Below are 18480 nucleotides of genomic sequence, written 5' to 3' on the forward strand. Positions count from 1 at the left end.
GGCTCTCCTTTGAATTTGAATTTGAATTGATCCTTTGGGGTAGGGCGTCCCTCACCCGTCCTTCCGCTGATAACCCACCATACGCCTTTCCAAGGAATCCAGCCTGGTGAGCAGCACCACACTCATGCTCAAGGCATCCTTGTCGACTCACCCTAATCAGCTGTCCTCTTAGGAGTTGGGTTTGGACACCTGGCCTGGAGGAGTGACAGAGCTGCAGAAGGGTGAAAAAGGCAGGTGACCACTTCCCAGCAGGTCTCATCTCCTCTCAGCCTGGGCTTCTTGCGGACAAGCAACCAGGGCTTGATTCCTTGTTGACTCGCTTGGTCAGTGGACTGCTTCTCCAATCCAGCCCTCTGCTCAGGCCCTCCTGGGCATCCTGCCCACTCCAGTTAGCAGTGTGGACAGGGCCTCTGAAACAGCTCAGCAGCTTCAGCTTCCAGGTGCTTCTTGCCCTCCAGCTGTCCAGACTAGAAGGAGCATCTTCTGTGTGTCCCCAGAAGACAGATTGGGTCCAAAAGGCAGGTCCAAGCTTGATGTCCTAAAGAGCTTGTGACATTTCAAGAGGATGAGATAAGTCCTTTGAGCCAGCCTGACCCCTGGGGCAAGACACATAAGAGATTCCAAGCTATCTGTTCCCTGAAAACTTAAATTCAGAGTTTTGTTGTTGTTGGTTTTCTCTGATTGCAATATCTTTTGCTCAATTAACTGACATCAGTTTGTTCTTGCAAAGGGAGTTCAAGCATTAAATGGTTATTAGAACTAGATCTTTATTGCTCTCTGATGCCTTGCAAGTCAATCCACCCAAAATCTATTGAACACCTACTATCTGACAGGCACTGTCACGGAGGTGGGGATACAGCAGTGGACCAAACATTAGCCCAGCCTTCAGGGAGCTTCTACAAGTGAAGGAGACTAACATTATTTTTTATACTTATAGTTTGTTTATTTATTTTCACTGAGGTAACATTGGTCTATAACTTTATATAAATTTCAGGTATACATCGTTATATTTTGATTTCTGTGTAGACTATATCATGTTCACCACCCAAAGGCTAGTTACCATCCGTCACCGTACACACATCCCCATCATCCCTTTCCACCTCCTCCTTCCCCACCTCCCCTCTGGTAACCACCAATGTAATCTCTGTATCTATATGTTTGAGACTGACCTTATTAAAAAGGCCACAATCACGTTGCTTGATAAGTGTTACCATAGAGATGATACAGGTGCTCCTAGAGTGTCATTGGACAAGTAATTTTTGAGCAAGTACTGTGTAACTAGTGTTCCAACGCGGAAGGAGACTAGCTAGGGGATCTTCAGTTACCAACAAGCAGGAGGCTTTAGAAAAAAGCTCAGAGCTCATCTGTCTCCTTTGTTTGATCTGTAGTCTCTTGTCATCAGTTCACTCGTTTACATTCTGCTAATTTGTTTCCTCCTTCTAGTTCTAATATTTCTCTCCCATTCTCTGTTTAATTTTAGCATAAACTACAAGATTGAGAAAAAGTGTCAGCACTCATAACGGAATGTGTTTAGTATGTATTAAAAAGAGAACCCTGGAGCCGGCTCGGTGGCTCAGTGGTTAAGTGCGCATGTTCCGCTTGGGCGGCCCGTGGTTCACCGGTTCAGATCCCAGGTGCGGACAGGGCACTGCTTGGCAAGCCATGCTGTGGCAGGCATCCCACGTATAAAGTAGAGGAAGATGGGCACGGATGTTCACTCAGGGCCAGTCTTGCTCAGCAAAAAGAGGAGGATTGGCGGCAGATATTAGCTCAGGGCTAATCTTCCTCAAAAAATAGAGAACCCTTTCTAATAAAAGTTTTCTAGAAGAGTGTTTTTCAAACTTTCTTGACTGCAACTCACTGTCTGAAATGTATATTACATCGTGAACTAATCAACACGTGTGCACACAGTTATACATCAAACTCAGTACTTTTGCTACATCAAATGCAACTTGATGTTTTCTATTAGATTTTGTTCTCTTTCATTTAAAAGGAAATTGACCGTCATGACCCACTAAATTGCTTTCTTGACCTGCTCACAGCGCACAGTTTAAAAACATGGTCCCACAAATGTAGACGGTATCTCTCTTGGATTGAAAGCTTTGCTATCTCCTGAGGACAGAGAATATACTAGATAATCTCTTCTGATCTCTTTTTCCTCTGATGTTTTTGCGTTATTTTTCAGATGACTCCCTCCCAGTCTCCTTTTGGAATTCTCTTAGAAGTCACTTAATGTCTTCTCAAATTTAGTTTCTTGGCCCTTTGAAATAGATGCAAGCCTTTAGCATGTACATTTTATTCATTACATTTTTAAAAGTAGTTTTCTTCTGGGGCCAGCCAGTGGTGCAGTGGTTAAGTTCACAAGTTCCGCTTTGGCGGCCCGGGGGGTTCACCAGTTCGGATCTCGGGTGTGGACCTACGCACTGCTTGGCAAGCCACACTGTGGTAGGCATCCCATATATAAAGTAGAGGAAGATGGGCACGGATGTTAGCTCAGGGCCAGTCTTCCTCAGCAAAAAAAGAGGAAGCTTGGTGGCAGATGTTAGCTCAGGGCTAAACTTCCTAAAAAAAAAGTAGTTTTCTTCTAATTTTTCATAGCAGAATAAAAAGGCACAGGTACCCATTTTGCCCCTGCCCAAGTGGTACTATTAACCTCTGCAGGTAAGTCGTTATCTCAGTTCTGTGTTACCTGAGCACGGCAGATGAGTCATGGGCTTCCATCAGGGCTGTGCTTGACAGCAATCCTTCTCCCTGTGTTTCCATCTTAGAAATGCAGTACTTACAGGATCTTGTTTCACTGTGATTAGTGTCTCTGTAATAACTTTCATGGGTTTTACATTTTAATACTTAAATATATTATTTAATCATGTATCATCTTGTATCTTTTCTTTTTGTTTTGTTTTCATTCTATTGGGCAAGACAGAAGTCTTTTTGGCCAGACTACATCAAGTGTTGGAAAGAGCCCTGGAGCTGGAGCTGGAGATCTAACTATAGCTTTGGTTCTGCACTAACTCCTGCAGGAGTGACTACTAACTGGTTAAGTCTCTAAGGCCTCCCATGGGTCTACTAAGCCCATCATGCTACATCAATTGCATGTTTACTCATCTGTCTCCCCTATGAGCTGAGACCCTTTGGTTTCCTATCTCTGGCTTGGCCCAGCGTGTGAAAGGCACCAGGGTCTATTTTCTGAATTGAATTGAATTGAATTGAAAGGCAGGCAGGGCTATGAAGGGCCCCATGGTCCCGAATAAGGGTCTGGACTTTATCTTGTGGAGTTGAGGGGCCCAGAGGTTGTTTTAAACATTAGAGTAGCATCTTCCACAAAGATGGCAGCTTGGAGCCTAGCTAGGAGATTCAGGTGAGAAATAATGAGGGCATACATAAGGTGGTAGGAGGGAAATGAAGAAGAAGAGCCGGAGTCCAGAGATGTCAGGGGAGGGAGAACCTCCAGAATGAGGGAGGTGAGGAGAGGGGATAGTTTCCAGCAGTGACTGGACAGGCAGTAGAGCCAGAGGTAGAGGAGGATAGGACGATGAAAGATGATGGCTTTATTCTGTTGGGTTCACAGTGTCTTTTTGGAATAGTTCTAGGCGTGGCTCTCAACTAGAGGAAACTTTTCTCTACTCGTGGACAGGCCAGAGCCTGTTCAAGGAAGAGGGGCAGCCCCATGGGGAGGGTTGATGGGCAGGCTCTGGCTCATCAGAAAGTCTGAGTTAACTTCCTACATGCAGTCCTGTTACTATTGACCTAGGATTTACCTGTGCATTCCTCTTAAATGTACATGTAAAGTTGCAAATGCTTGTTCACCGATAGAGTCTTTTTCTTTTTAAATGAGCACCCGCCTCACAGTTCCTAGTTTGGAAGCCACTCTCATCTATGCTGAGATAGTTTCTTTGGGTCCATTGACCTTGTTTGGATATTAATGTAGCATCTATTTATTTAGTAACTATCACAGCATAACATAATGTTAGTCTCCTTGGGGGGGGTGCAGAAAAAATCTTTGTCTCGGATGAATATTCTATCCCCTTTGGGGAGACAAATGCGTGATTAGTGACAATAAGTAACACAGGTATTTCTTTCTAGAGACTTCCTGGAGTGAATGGGAAGATGTTCACGGAGGGGGTAGGAGTTGACTGGGCTTGGGAGGAACAGGAGGAGTGTTTGATGGGCTGGGTCTTGAAGTGGGAAGAGCAGCCTGAGCCTTGAGAGTCATGAGAGGTAGACATACGTGTAGGTGTATTCAGGGACCAGTGTGAGTAGACTTTCATGTGGGCCAGTGGTTCTCAACTTTAGTGAGCATAAGGCACAGCTGGAAAGCTTGTTCACAAGGCAGATTCCCAGGCCCCTCCACCATAGATTCTGATTCTGCAGCTCTCGGATGGAGTCTTGGAATCTGCATTGTTCACAAGCCCTCCTTTCCCTTGGATGATTCCGTTGCCCGTGGTTAGAGGACTATACCTTGAGAAATATTGCTTTAGGTTATCGCTACTTGATGTTTTTTTGTGGAATGGGGTGAGATGATGACCTGTGGAAAGTAGGAAGGCAAGGAAGCACCAGGTAGGGGACCTTTTATCACATTAACCTAAACCATATGGAATTGCCAATTTTCAACTTTTTTTTTTTTTTTTGGTGAGGAAGAATGGCCCTGAGCTAACATTTGTTGCCAATCTTCCTCTTTTTGCTTGAGGAAGATTGTCACTGAACTAACATCTGTCCCACTCCTCCTCCATTTTGTATGTGGGATGCTACTACAGTATGGCTTGATGAGCGGTGTCTAGGTCTGTGCCCAGGATCCAAACCCATGAACCCCAGGCCACAGAAGCAGATCCTATGAACTTAACCACTATGCCGCCCACCAGGCTGGCCCCTCAACTCTTTTTGACCTGCCCAAATGGTAGGATAAACATCTAGTGATATATAAGCAAGGAGAGGAAGGCCTAGCTTGGGGGGAGCTCTGTGAAGATGGCATCAGGATTTGGACACATGAGGTAGGGCCTTCTGGATGGAAAGAATGGTGCGAGCTGAGGCCTAAGGAAGGAGAGTGTGGGGTGTGTTTTGCAACCACAAGACTAGCACTTTAGCTGGAGCTGAGAGCCCTAAGGGGCAGCAGAGGGCCATGGGGCTGGAGAGGCCGGTCAGGGCTAGTCTGTGGCTGTTTCTAAATGTCAGCATGAGGAACTAGGCAGTGGGGAACCACCGAAGGTGGTGAGTAAAGTATGACACCGTTAGAGCTGTGGTTTGTGAAGATGAATGAACTAGACATGGAGACAGTGAGGCCATTAGGTGACTATGGCTTCTAGTAGAGATGAGAGGTGTTAAGATGTGCGAAGTAGAAACTGAGACAGAAGTAGGGTTCCCAAATAAAATACAAGCATCCAGCTAAATTTGAATTTCCTATAAACAATGAGTAATTTTTAGCTTATTTCCCAAATATTGAATGGGTCATATGTATGCTAAAAAATTATCCACTTATTTTGAAATTCAGATTTTACTGGGCATCCTGTATTTTTACTTGCTAAATCTGGCAACCTTAGACGGGAGGGACGGGTGGATGAGATGTTCTGGAAGGAGAGTCTGAAAGGTTGTAAATAATAGGATGTGAGGAACAGATAGAGGGAGGTGAGAGAGATGATTGTGGTGTCCAGATGAGTGGGGAGATGGAGGCACTGGCAACGGAACAAGGCTGAGGCGGGAGGGACGGTGAGACACAAAGGCAAGGAACTCGGTTTTGACTTGTTGCATTTGAAGACCAGTGGAGTAACCAAGTGGCATGTTCAACAGTGACTCAGAGAAGGGATCTGGAATTGGGACAAGAAGCGAGGGTTCAAGATAGAGATTTAGGATTCAAGAAGGAATAGGAAATAGGAAAAAAAATCGGAGAGGACATATGAATGTTCGTCTAAGTGACCAAGTATTTTAGAGCATTTTAAAAGAAATGGGAGAGTAGCCATTCCAAATGCTCACAAGGAATTTTAAATGTTAGAAACTCTTATGATAAGTAAAGTAAGTAAAATATAATTTTTAAATGTAACGTGATCTCGCCTGTGTGGGGAGAAACATTCGTAGATAAAGGCCCACAACATGTCACGGTGGATGACTTTGGTTTGTGAGGCTGTAGGAGATTTTTCTTTTCTTTTTTTTATATTTGTCAGTCTTTCAAGTCTTCTTTAAAAGAGCGTATGCTACTTTCAAAATCAGGAAAAATATTTTTAAAATTTTCAAGTCGATCTTGAGAAAGCATCATTCCCAGTTTCACATGTCATTTTTCTTTCTTTTATTTTTAAGATTTTGTTTTTCCTTCTTCTCTCCAAAGACCCCGGGTACATAGTTGTGTATTTTTAGTTGTGGGTCCTTCTAGCTGTGGCATGTGTGACGCCGCCTCACCATGGCTTGATGAGTGGTGCTAGATCCACGCCCAGGATGCGAACGGGTGAAACCCTGGGCCACTGAAGCTGAGTGCACGAACTTAACTGCTCAGCCACGGGGCCGGCCCCTCACAGGTCCGTTTGGTTATCAGGATACAATTTGAAAGAATAACAATTTTTTTTCCAAAAAGAAGTCTTGACAGCATTTCGTTTGTTATTTACTGATCCAATAAAAAAAAAAAAAATGACGTTTATTTTAGTAGGTACTACACAACCCCTCCGTCAAACAGTTCTTGAAAAAGAGGATGGCTAGACAGTGAAGACAGAGTGGCTGTCTAACAAGGATTTTAAAAACAGCAACAGCTTCATGTAAACCCTCATTATTTTTGAGATGGAGAAGCTAAATCGTTCACAGAAATGCTTCCCCAAATTCCTGTGACCTGGAGGGCACTTCTGCATTGCCATCTTCTGTGATGTGTTGCTCCCCCTTGCCCTGGGGGCTTGGTGAAGCTGCTGGGTGACTATTAGTGCTGTGTGCCGTGTAGCAATGTCACTTGTTCATGCTCAGCACAAGGAGAGGAAGCTACGTTTAAGTCTCTCTTTAAATATTCCAACCATTAATTGCAAATTAATGGTTGGAAATAATATGCAAATAGCATTAATATGCAAACAGCTGTTCCATCAACCAAAGCAATTATATTAAATCCACATTCCCAGTGGGGAACTATAGTATGAATAATCCAGAACTTCAGAAATGCAAAAACATTTGTATCAGGTAATACATGCATTACCTGATTGAGAGGAGGTGGGAGTGGGAACCAGGTCGTCTTTCCTAATTCAGTTTTTGCTTAAGCAGTTTAAAAAATTGGCTTGCGGTCCCTGAAGACACTGATACTTACGATCAGTTAATAGATCTTTTTAAAGGAAATTCTCTTAACTGTAGTGCCAGATAGAGGGGATTGGTTACAGCAAAAATTATGGTAAATCAAGGCGGTTGTTAATGACGATGTTAGAAGAAGTTTTGTTGGCATGCAAAATATTTCAAATATCATGTTAAGTGGGGAAAAAAGCAGAATGTATAACTATATATGCAGTACTCAACTACATAAAAATGCATATACGAGTAGGAGAAAGACAGAAAATGTACCAAAACGTTAACCGAAGTTTTCTGGATGGTGGCCTTAAGAGCTAATATTTTCTATTTTTCACTATATTTCAATTATTTTCTACAAGGCACATATATTCTTTTATAAACAGGAGGGGAAAAAAATCAAGTCAATTTTCCATTATTATCTGTAGCGAGCTTGGAAAATTATCACCTGCTTTCAGCTGGAGATTTGTGATCTGTTTACTTAGGAGAGAAACATTCAGCTAATTTAATTTTATCTGTTGCAGTTGTGAAGAAGAGAAGGAGAATTGTCATGATGTTTCCAAGCTGTTGCTCTAATTTAAACATTTATGAGTGGGTCCCCATTCGGACAGAGATGCCTCCATTGTTCGTTCCCGCTCTCTATGGGCTCCACAAGGAAGGCTGGTGATCCATATTTGGATGAGATTTTGATTCCTTTAAGGAGAGCCTTTGTATCCCAGGGTAATTTCCATTCATCATCTTTATTTCTTTTTTTAAATTTGTCTGTAAACTTGCAGTTTAGCGTTAAGCTGGATCAAGTGAATTACAAGAGTGTTTCTGAGCAGGTCAGCAAATTCCTTGAGTCGGGTTGACGTTGTAGCTACCTGAGGATACCCAGGTTCTTGCACTTGGACTGGGAACCAGTTCTCTACTTGAAGGCATCCGTCCTAAGGCTTTCTAAGTCTTTCATACCTTGGCCCACCTTAAATTGTTCTACTCACACCCATCTTTTCATTGATGTATTGATTTGTTCATCCCATGAACATGCCAGGTATAGTGCTAGGAATTGGAGCTACAATAGTGAACCAAGCAGATACACCTGGCATAGAGCTGACAGTCTCATCAGGGAGACAGACAAATAAATAGGCAGTTTTATAATATAATACTAGGAGTTGCAATAGGAGTAAGAACAGGGTACTGTGAGAGCTTATAAAACAGGCATCTAATCCAGTCCAGCCAGAAGAAATCAAGGAAGCCTTCCTGACAGAGGTGGTATCTGAGCTGAGACTTGGATGATAGACTGAATTACCCCTGATGCAGCAGTGGTGGTGGGGGTTGGTATAGGGGATTAAAGAGAGTGTTTCAGACAGAGGGATAGCATGTGCAAAGACTTTAAAGCAGAAGAGTGACAGAGTCACATTTGTGTTTAGAAAGATCACCCTGGCTGCTGTGAAGAGAATGGACAGCAGGCAGGGAGACCAGCAAGGAAGATGCTGAGAGATGAGAGTGGCCTGAACTGACTTCACAGCAGTAGAAATGGAGAAGGATAGATCCAAGAGATATTTGATGAAATTATCAGAGCTTGGTCATTTATTGGCTACGGAGACAAGCAAGAGGGAGGAGTCTGGAATGACTCAGATAACTTTCACTGTGATGGGGACACTGGAGGATGGGCAGCTTTACGTGGGAGGAGGATCATTTTTGGATCTGTGGGTTTGAGTTAAGTGTCTAGGGGGAGATTCTAGACTCAGAAGAGAGATCTAAGCTCAAGGCATAAACCTGGGGCTCATCATGATCCAGGCGGCAATTGAAGCCAGAGGAGAGGCTGAGAAAACCCAAAGAGAGAGGGGAGGATACAAAGCAATGCATTCCAGAGCAGAACCCCGAGGAATACTAGTTTATATGGAACATGTATGGGAGCCTGAGATGGACTGCCAGAAGAGGGGGAGAGTCCAGAAGAGTGGGATATCACGAGACAAGGAGAGGGTGAATGGGCATTTTCAAATGTCACAGAACCATCTTCCACTGACTAGAAGATGCTATGGACTGTAAGACACGCCAATATTTTATGGCCCACTGAGAAACAATGCTGCCAATGAAATGGTGACATAGCATTGACTGTTAGACACATTCTGACTCCAGAGGAAAAAAATGCTAAGCAACTTAACTATGTATTAGAATCAAAGAGCCATAATAAATTGAAGACTAAAAAATATCTTTTACATTTATCAGGAAAAGAGTTGTTATTGACTAGAGTGAGAGTAGTGTTAGTGGAGTGTGGGGGGCAGAGGCAAATTAGGGTAGGTTGAGAAATGAAAAGAGGTGGATGTTGGGGTCAGTGGTACTTAATAAATTGCACAGATCTCCCCAGAGTTCCAAACCAAGAGAGATGATAGGTACAAGTCAACATATCACCTTTTATTTCTCTGAAAAGCTAATATTGGAGAATGTGCTTTATATCTTTGTCCAAGAAAGCTTCTCAGTACTGAGCCCCAGAATTAGACCTACCCTGGAGGTGCTGACCAGCACAAGCCACCCCCCTGAGGGTCTGCTCTGAAGATCTCATGGCTTGGAGCGACAGAGGGAACATGCTTCCTGCGGGCAGACGGATCCCGAGGAGAGGGCAAGGGGCTGGCCCACACACGTGGCAGTTCTCCTTCCAAACTCATCAGTCAGATGAAGGGAAGAGAGAGGCCAAGAGTGTGATGCAACTGGGGCTGCCTACACATGGAAGGAAACATCCGGAACAGGGATAGATCATTCCTCCTTAATAGTAAGAAGGTAGAGACAATGTCAATAACACTACCAAGAAATTGAGCTGTAAAAGAAAGGAGAACATGTCTCAAACCCGCTATCTTCATTCCCAACCACCCAGCTTTTTCCCTCTGCTGTTTGGAAAAATTATCCATCTCTTTCATGTATCTAAATTCTCTTGCCTCTCCACAGAAGGCTAGTTCCATTTCCATTTTCTCTGTGAAATCTCCATAGTCCTGCCTAGCCTAACCTCCCACGTATCTTGGTATTACATTTTTGTTTGTTTTATACTTCATTGTTACGCACGTCTAAGTTTTGTCTCCTTACGTTGTAAGCCACATGAATGTAGAGTCGATGTCATATCCTTTTGTTATATCCCCCTTAATTGCTGGAACACTGCCTGATCTGTACTAGGTGAGGCCACATTGTTGAACGGGATTGAATTGTGTGCAAAGAGATGATGAGACATAACCTCACCTTTGAGAACTCTCAGTCTAATAGCTGCCTGAGAGAGAGAGTCAAATTCAGTTCACGTTAAACCTGGCATGTGACATTACAGGTTCTTGTGTGGGGTTCATTGATCAGATATGTGGCTGACCCACACCAGTGCCCCATCTCTAATACAGAGATGGTTTGCAGAAGAGCATAACAATGGCTCTCTTTTATACGGACCTCAAAAGAAAATATTTGTTGATCATCTCTGAGCCCTCTTATAAAACCTAAACGAGAGCAAACCTTTCTAGAAGGAGATACCTTATGAAATGTGTGGTGAAATATACACCTGTCCCTGGAACCAAGGCCTCCTCAGCATCTCCAGTCCTCCCTTTTTTTGTTGGCAAAAGAAATCCAATAAAACATGTTGGCTCAGCAGCCGACACCACAACGCAATCAGATAAGACCTGGCACTTAAAGCTAAGGCTTTATTCCTATATTTTCACGACTTGGACAGAAAGGCAAATTGATGATATTTCCACTATGTCTGCCTGTCTTTGACATACATTCCCACTTCTCTAAACTGTAGCATATGAAGCAGAGGTCACGGATGCATAGCCAGCAGCATTTATTTTTTCAGTAAGAACAAGAAGAGGGGCTTTGTAGCTTCATTATGGAAAAGAGAAGGCAAAATTTACATGGTGTTGAAACTTTGTTCACCTACTCTCCCCTATGATCTCAGACAATCCAAGGGAAGTAGCCATAAATGCAGTAAGAGAGTTATTAGATATTCCAAAATAAGCTTGAAAGCCTGGACCTCAGCACCTTTGGGGTAAAACACATATGGGTGCCCAGAGCAAGGTCCCTGACCAGTACTTGGCCTGATGCATGGTGAGTCCTTAGTGAATCCTGGCTCCTCCCACAATCAGGGCTGAGCTGGGAACTGAGTGGATATCACCAAGGTATTTAGCTCAGGTTCATGGAGGTTTTGCTCTGAATGTGCTGCCAACGCCTCCATGATGCTCAGTCCTTCAGACGCATGAAGGCTGCTGCTCTTTCCCGGAGCAGGTGCAGAAAGCATGTGTGTGTACGCCTGCCCCATGGAGCCCAGCACCCTGTACTGCCCCGCTGGACCACGGACTCCTGAATTGCCTAGGATGCAGGTTCAGCTGCTCCAACAAAAACCCAGAATAGTAGAAGCTTAGACAAGACAGAATCTTGTTTTTCTCTCACGTAGCCATCCAGGTCTAAGAGGGCTGGTACGGCAACTTCATGATGTTGGGCACCCAGCTTTCTTCTAGCCTATTGCTTCATCCTAACTAGGGTGTCATCTCTGCCTCATGGTTCAGGATAGCTCACATCCTTCTTCCAGCCAGGAGGAATGTGGGAGAGGGAAAGGGCAGAGCATGACCCCAGAAGTTGCACACATCCCTCCTGCACCCCTCCCCTTAGCCAGCAGTGGGACGAATGTCCACGCCTCACTGCTTTATTCTGGTCATCTTTGTGCCCAGCTAAAAGTCATGGGTTCCGCGACCATAAAAGGTGAGAGCTGGTTTGGGGGCTACCTGGACTCCTAGGCCCTAGCTCCTTATGGTCAAAGCTGTCTCTGATTTATCCTTTTCCCATCACTTACCAAGGTACCCACCCAAGGTAGATCTCCCTGAATGTTGACTGAAGAGGAGGGCTTCTCAAGGGAGGGGATTCAGAGGGCAGCCCACTCGGAGCGTTGGTAGCCTCTCCCAGTATGGAGGCCAAAGGGCAGTGGCGGGAAAGCCTGTGGGGTCACAGACCATCACTTAACCTCTCCAGAGCACACTTTCCTCTCTTTAAAATGGGGCTGATGATCGCTGTGGACATTTGCTTCACAGGGCAGTTAAGAGGATTCTTCTTTTATCGCAGCCACTGTTTATTGAGCACCTACTGTGTTCCCAGCACGGGGCTAAGTGCTTTGTTCACATGATTTCATGTAAACTTATAACAGCCCTGTGAACTGGGTATGGTTATCCCCATTTTATAGCTGAGTGAATCAGGACTGGGAGAGGCTTAGCAAGATGCCAGGAGCCCTTGGTTTATTTGTGCATTCGACAACCATTGAGTGCCTGCTGTGTGCCCAAGACTGTGCTGGGAATGCAGCAGCAAGAGATGTAAGGAGTGTTTCCGGAGTCAAGAGGGCACACACGGTGGGGAGCTGCCCTGGTCAAGGAGTCAAGGAGGCAGCATGGGGATATTTTGAAGGATGAGCAGGAGCTATCCAGGCCAAGGAGAAGAGTGGAACGTCTGAGGCAGTGCCGGGACGGCCCTAAGGTGAGGGGGAGCTGGACTTGGAGGGACTGTAAGAACCCCAGGGTGACTGGAGGGCAGAGAGTGAGGGGAGGGGCTGGCAGCGGCCAGTTCCAGGGTGGACCTGAGCTTGAAGCCAGCTTGTTTGGCCCTGAAGCTCATGTTGAGAGAGTGGATAATAAAGCATTTGGAAAACGTGCTGGGGGCGGTACCAAGCCCCCAGGAGGAGGAGATTTGGCAAATTCTCTTTCTGTCTCAGACATGTTTCTAAGGACCAGGGAGAGGACCTGGGTTTAACATGCCTGACACGTACGATGAATCCAGGAGGTCTGAGAATTGTCTGTGTCCTTTTCATTGTCCTCCTGAACGACGGAGTTCAGTGGGTGTGCTCACAGTCTGCTCAGGGCTTGCCTGGGAAGATTAATCCAGCCCCTTTTCTATGTCTCATAAGCAGAATTATTCCTAGCACCAGGAGAGTGGCTCTCCTCAGAGTCTCTCTCAGCTACACTGCATCTCTGCAGTCACGTTTCACCATCTTGATTAGTAGGTGACAAAGCCCCTCTAGTCCTGAAATGGTTTCACAGCAAAGAACTTCCTGATACCCCAGAGAGGAGGAATAAAGGCAGTAGGGTGGGTTGAGGTCCTGGTATATCTCTCATCACCCCCAGAGGAGCCCTGAATAGCATAGTGAATGCAGGTATTTATATAGCGACTCAGTAAGTTGATGTTGCACATTCAGTATACAAAGTATGGAAGGTGCTTAGGTGAGTTTGCAGCCGAGTGAGGAGACCAGGCACTTTCCTCCACGGAATACAGAATATACTGGCAACACTCATCTCTATGGGTGAGTGAAGGAACAGATGATCAAAACATGGCATCATCCAGAGGCTTCTGAATGGCTTTCAGTCCTGCTAAAGAGCCATAGCCTGTGCCTCAGGGCCTTTGCACATGCTGTTCCCTCACCCTGTAATCATTTCTGTGCTATGTCTTTATGTTGGTTAACTGGAACTCATCCTTCAGGTCTCGGTTCAGACATCACATCTTCCTGAAAACCTTCCCTTACCCCTTGAGCTTGAGCTGGATCCCCTCCTGCACTCTCCCCATTGTAGTCCCTAATATGCTGTAATCTCCCGGATCTCTACCTCTCACTGCATCATGTCTGTCATTCCACTGCTGTGCCTCAGCCCCTAGAACAGTGCCTGCCAAAAGCTGCATGAGTGACTGAATGAGTCCTTTCTGATTGGTTTGGGATAGAAATGATTGATGATTTTAGCAATAGACAGTGACTTTAACTGCAGAATTATGTTTTTCTTAGTACAAAATACCACTGCAAGTGGTCCTTATAAGAGCACGGAATAGAGAATAGTGAAGAGAAGCAGTTGGAAATTTCATTTTTGCTCTAACCCCTCTGGCCTGCCAAGCTCGCTCAGAGCTTGTCTTTGAATAAACAGGGCCTTTTCTGGAGGGTTCCAAACTCCGTTGTCAGGTTCAGAGCACAATTGCTTCCCTAAAACCCTAACATTCTGGTAGGCTGTTTGATCTTCCCAGGGCTCCAGTTCCAGCACCTCTCGAATTTGCCCTGATCTCCCCTCTTAACCTTCCCAAACCCCCGACTCCCAACTTCCACCCCCTTCAGCATCCTCGAGTGGCTGTTCCAGCCTCTGCCCTTCGTTAAACCAAATTGTCTACAGCGTCCTGGTTTTCTCCCATGCTGTGCTCCCTGCAGAGATCTCCCCTCCCTCTCCCTGTGCCACCTCCCTCCACCCCGTGTCCCACCTCCCACTTATGTTTTGTGAATGTTCTTCAGTCGTCCCACGTTTGTACCCCACGGTTGTTTATGTCCACTGCAAAAGTGGAGGTGCAGTCAAGACAGCTGCATATAATTGGGGGGTGGGAGGGCAGGAGGATTAATTATTACAGGGATGTTTGCTTGGAGGTTTAATTAGACTGCCTTTCCTTACTTCCCCTTTTTTCTTCCCAGCTAAGGAACATCCACTCAGAATGTATTTTAGAAACTCGGAACGTTAGGTTTTAACATTCTGCACCCAGCGCCTCAGTGTCATAAATAAATCAATAAGCTGATTGCCTCAAGTAGTTTGATTGCCGAGTGCATTGGGGTAGCTTTTGTTCTTTGGTGAGTGATCGTTTCACACTAGGGAACAAGAGATGAATGTGGATGTGGGGCTGGTCCTGGCCTCTGATTCGTAACCCTGACCTGGGAAGCCATGATTCCCAGAGATGTGTATAACTTACAGGCGGTCTGCCAAATGCTCTGTCTCCTTCCTTCTGACAGTTTCCCCAACTTACGTGTGTCGTAAATACATTTCTCATTTGCCAGAAGAGTCTTGGGTTTGTTTTGAATCTGACAGGTCCTCCGACACCACATTCTTCAATCTCACAAACAGATCATTTATATCAAAAATGCTGCCTTGACAGGAAGAAAGACTGTATGATTTTCCATTTGGGTTGAAAATCAGATCTGAGTTATGACAACATCAAGACTTCCTAGACCCTACAGATTAATCATGATTATCTTACCATGAAATCCTTTTTGTAGTAGGAACTACTCTTCATTTATTGTTTCTGTCAAAACCTTTGACTGGAAAACTTTTTAGAATGGAAACATTGTCATTTCTAAAGATACATTTATTTATTTTATGGTGTGTTTCAACCACAGTATGGTTGCCCTTTGTCTTATGCCCCTGAAGAGTTGTTTATAAACTGAACTTTTACAGATAAATTCATATGTTAAATATGTATAAGGAGCTATTATTTTACTTTCTGGGTTCTTTCGTAATTAGAAAAACTACTCCCAAATTTGTTGGAGAAGTAGAATGCTCATATATTGGGTTTTGTTTAAATGGCATAATCTTAATAAGAATCAGACAAGTTTACCAATGGTCTTCTACTCTGAAAGTTCTGCCTTAGTTATACCACATTTCATCCCAATGGGAGACTGCAAGATTTGTCAATTTTCCGTTTTCTCACGGATATTCAAAAAACTCACCCAGGACAATCTGCCCCTTGCAGAACAACTCCCAGTTCTTTCTTGTCTCATTCTTTCAGGGAGGGAAGTGGGGTGCCAGCTCAGAGCTGGGATGATGAGAGATGTTCTGCTGGAATGTTAGGTAACCCATTGAGTAATCTCTCGTGGGTCTTTCAGCCTAGAGTTCCATGAATCTGTGTGTTCTGGTTATCAATTTCTGCATAACAAACCACCCCTACATTTAGTGGCTTACAAAATTTATTATTGTTTCTCACCATTCTGTGGGCTGTTTAGCTCAGCTGGTTAGTTCTCACTTGGGCTTCCCACATGTGGTTGCAGTCCATCATCTGAAGGCTCGACTGGGCTGGATGGCCAGATGGCTCATTTACAGGACTGGTGGCAGCTGGCTGTCAGCTGAGAGCTCAGCTGGGCTGTCCATCAGAGCACTTATATGTGAGCTCTTGTGTAGTGAGTTCTTCTCAAAACATGGTGGCTGGATTCCGAGAGGGAGTATCTTAAGAGTAAGTATTCTAAGAGACCCAGGGAGAAGCTGCGAGGCTTCTTATGACCTTGCCTCAAAATCCCAGAACATCACTTCTGCCACATTCTCTTGGTCAAAGCAGGGATTAAGGTGAGTCCAGATTCAAGGGGAAGGGAATTAGGCTTCCTCTCTTGATAAAAGTTGCAGCTTACAGATGGAGTCCAGTTTTTGTCTACCATATTGCATGTGAGAAGAAGAGCTTCTTTAGGAGAATAAGATTACATAAATATGAGAGGCAGTGCAGTGCAGTGTAGGGGGTTATGGAGCTTAATTTGTGTGAACGAATTGGCCAGCCTTGTTGGTTAGAACTCAGAATTAGGGAGCACACGTTTAATGAGCCTATCTTCATGGAAGCCAGGTAACATCCCACAGAAAGAAACATTCCCATCCGTGGGCCCCAGCCCTAAATTAGCCCACTCATATTACAGACAATTGAAAAACACCTGATAATGGAATTTAAATAGCACAGTTATAAAGGCATATTTACCTAAAAGCTACCCCAAGCATGTACCCTACTCATATTGAGTCGGTAAAACCATGTTCATAAATTATTTCACACACAGAGAACTGTGAAGTAATGTGTCTAGTACACCTGTTTTTCAGCTCACATTGTGGGGGTGCTTAGAGAATGCTGTACCCCTGAGGTACATTATATACTTAGAGTGGACATTGTTTTGGTGTTGGAGAAAAAGTCAGGTTCTGTCCAGGTGCTTGAAGGTCTAATTGCCTCTTTAGCCTGCATCAGGAGAACAGCTGCCCTGTTGATCCTTCTGAGTCACGAGTACCTGGGTCCCAGCTGTGGAGTGTGTCTGATCTGGATGCATGAGCTGACAACTCTCTTCAGGGTTGTCAGGGTTACTTCTCAACCTTGTAGCATTGTTTCCTTCCCCTGCGTACTTCTCTCCAGCTCCCTGGGGATCCAAATTTGTGTTTATCTGTGTTGAAAATTTAGAGGCAAGATAAACAACGTTGCAAGCTATTTATAACCAGAGGCTGTGCCAGGAATGAATTAGGCTCTGCGTAGACATATGTTGAAATGTTGGTCTCTGGGAAAGGTTGGAATAATATCCCTAGGTGTGAAAAGCAGATATTTAGAGGAGATTGATAAAAGTTTGATCCAGAATATGGCTATGTGGGCTTAGTACTCTATAGACTTATTAAATGTACTTTTGTGAAATGCTAGGCATAGAGGATCTTGGAGATGCCATTTATCTCGGGCCCACATTTTTATACTCCCAGGAGGGCATTTGGTAAGGATGAGGAACATGGAAGGAGGTATGGAAGAGAGGGGAGGAATGAGGGACCATACAAACCTAAGCCTTAGGGCAGGACAGAGTGTGGGAGAGGATGAACTCCACTCTCGCCTGACTTCCTCAGTGGAGATCATGGTACACAGAGGAGACCTCCCCTCTTCTTCAGCTCCTGATGAAGAGTCCACGCCCTCTCCATAACAGCCTAATATTCAGCACTCACTTAGTCACACTAATGTAGAACCACGGTTCGCCTTCCTTCCTCATTTCTCTTTTGCCTGCAAATGTTCACAGAACTCCTACCACGTGCCGGACACTGTGTTACGTGGAGGGATGAGACCCGTGGACTCTCACGTTGGGAGGTAGACAATAAACAAATAATATAATTACAGCTCATAATTGGTGTTTTGGAAAAATGGGAATGTGATAACAACCAACAGGGAGTTCCCATTTTGGATAGGATGTTCAGGAGGCAACATTAATGATCCCCAAAGTCATTGGTTAAACTTTGACATGTATTATATGGTATTTTAAAGTTTCTTAAATTGCAGGTTATGAAGGTTCAAATTAAAATCATCTTTACCTTTTCTGAGCCCAAGCTGCAGAATGCCGAAGGGACAGCAATTCTGGGAGACAGAGGGAAGCTTGCCTGGATGGCCAGACCCCATCCTGGCTGACACGTTCCTCATCACCACTTTCTCTCTTTAGGGAAAGGAGACGTGTTTGGAGATGTGTTCTGGAAGGAAGCCACCCTTGCCCAGTCCTGTGCCAACGTTAGGGCCCTGACCTACTGTGACCTGCATGTGATCAAACGGGACGCCCTGCAGAAAGTGCTGGAATTCTACACGGCCTTCTCCCATTCCTTCTCCCGGAACCTCATTCTCACCTACAACTTGAGGAAGAGGGTGAGCTGGCAGTTTCCGTTTCTTTTCTACCAAGAACAGTGCCTGCACACTTAGGATAACCACGTGGACCGGGAAAATCCTTGCGTTGTTTATTTAAGTGGAGCGCTTGGCTCTATA

At 44.7% G+C, this 18480-nt stretch overlaps 1 protein-coding gene across 4 annotated transcripts in view; it reads left to right on the forward strand.

Moving 5' to 3' along the window:
- KCNH1 (potassium voltage-gated channel subfamily H member 1) overlaps positions 1-18480 on the forward strand; it is a 372158-nt gene that overhangs the window by 266315 nt on the left and 87363 nt on the right. For 3 of the 4 annotated variants that reach the window (XM_014739610.3, XM_023640768.2, XM_070266740.1), the window contains exon 10: positions 18167-18363. The exons of the other annotated variant lie outside the window; for it this stretch is intronic. In XM_014739610.3, the coding sequence (XP_014595096.2) occupies positions 18167-18363 (197 nt within the window). The remainder of the gene's footprint in view (positions 1-18166; positions 18364-18480) is intronic. 4 annotated transcript variants of the gene reach the window in all.

Source organism: Equus caballus, chromosome 5 (genome assembly GCF_041296265.1).
Source record: "Equus caballus isolate H_3958 breed thoroughbred chromosome 5, TB-T2T, whole genome shotgun sequence".
Lineage (NCBI taxonomy): Eukaryota > Metazoa > Chordata > Mammalia > Perissodactyla > Equidae > Equus > Equus caballus.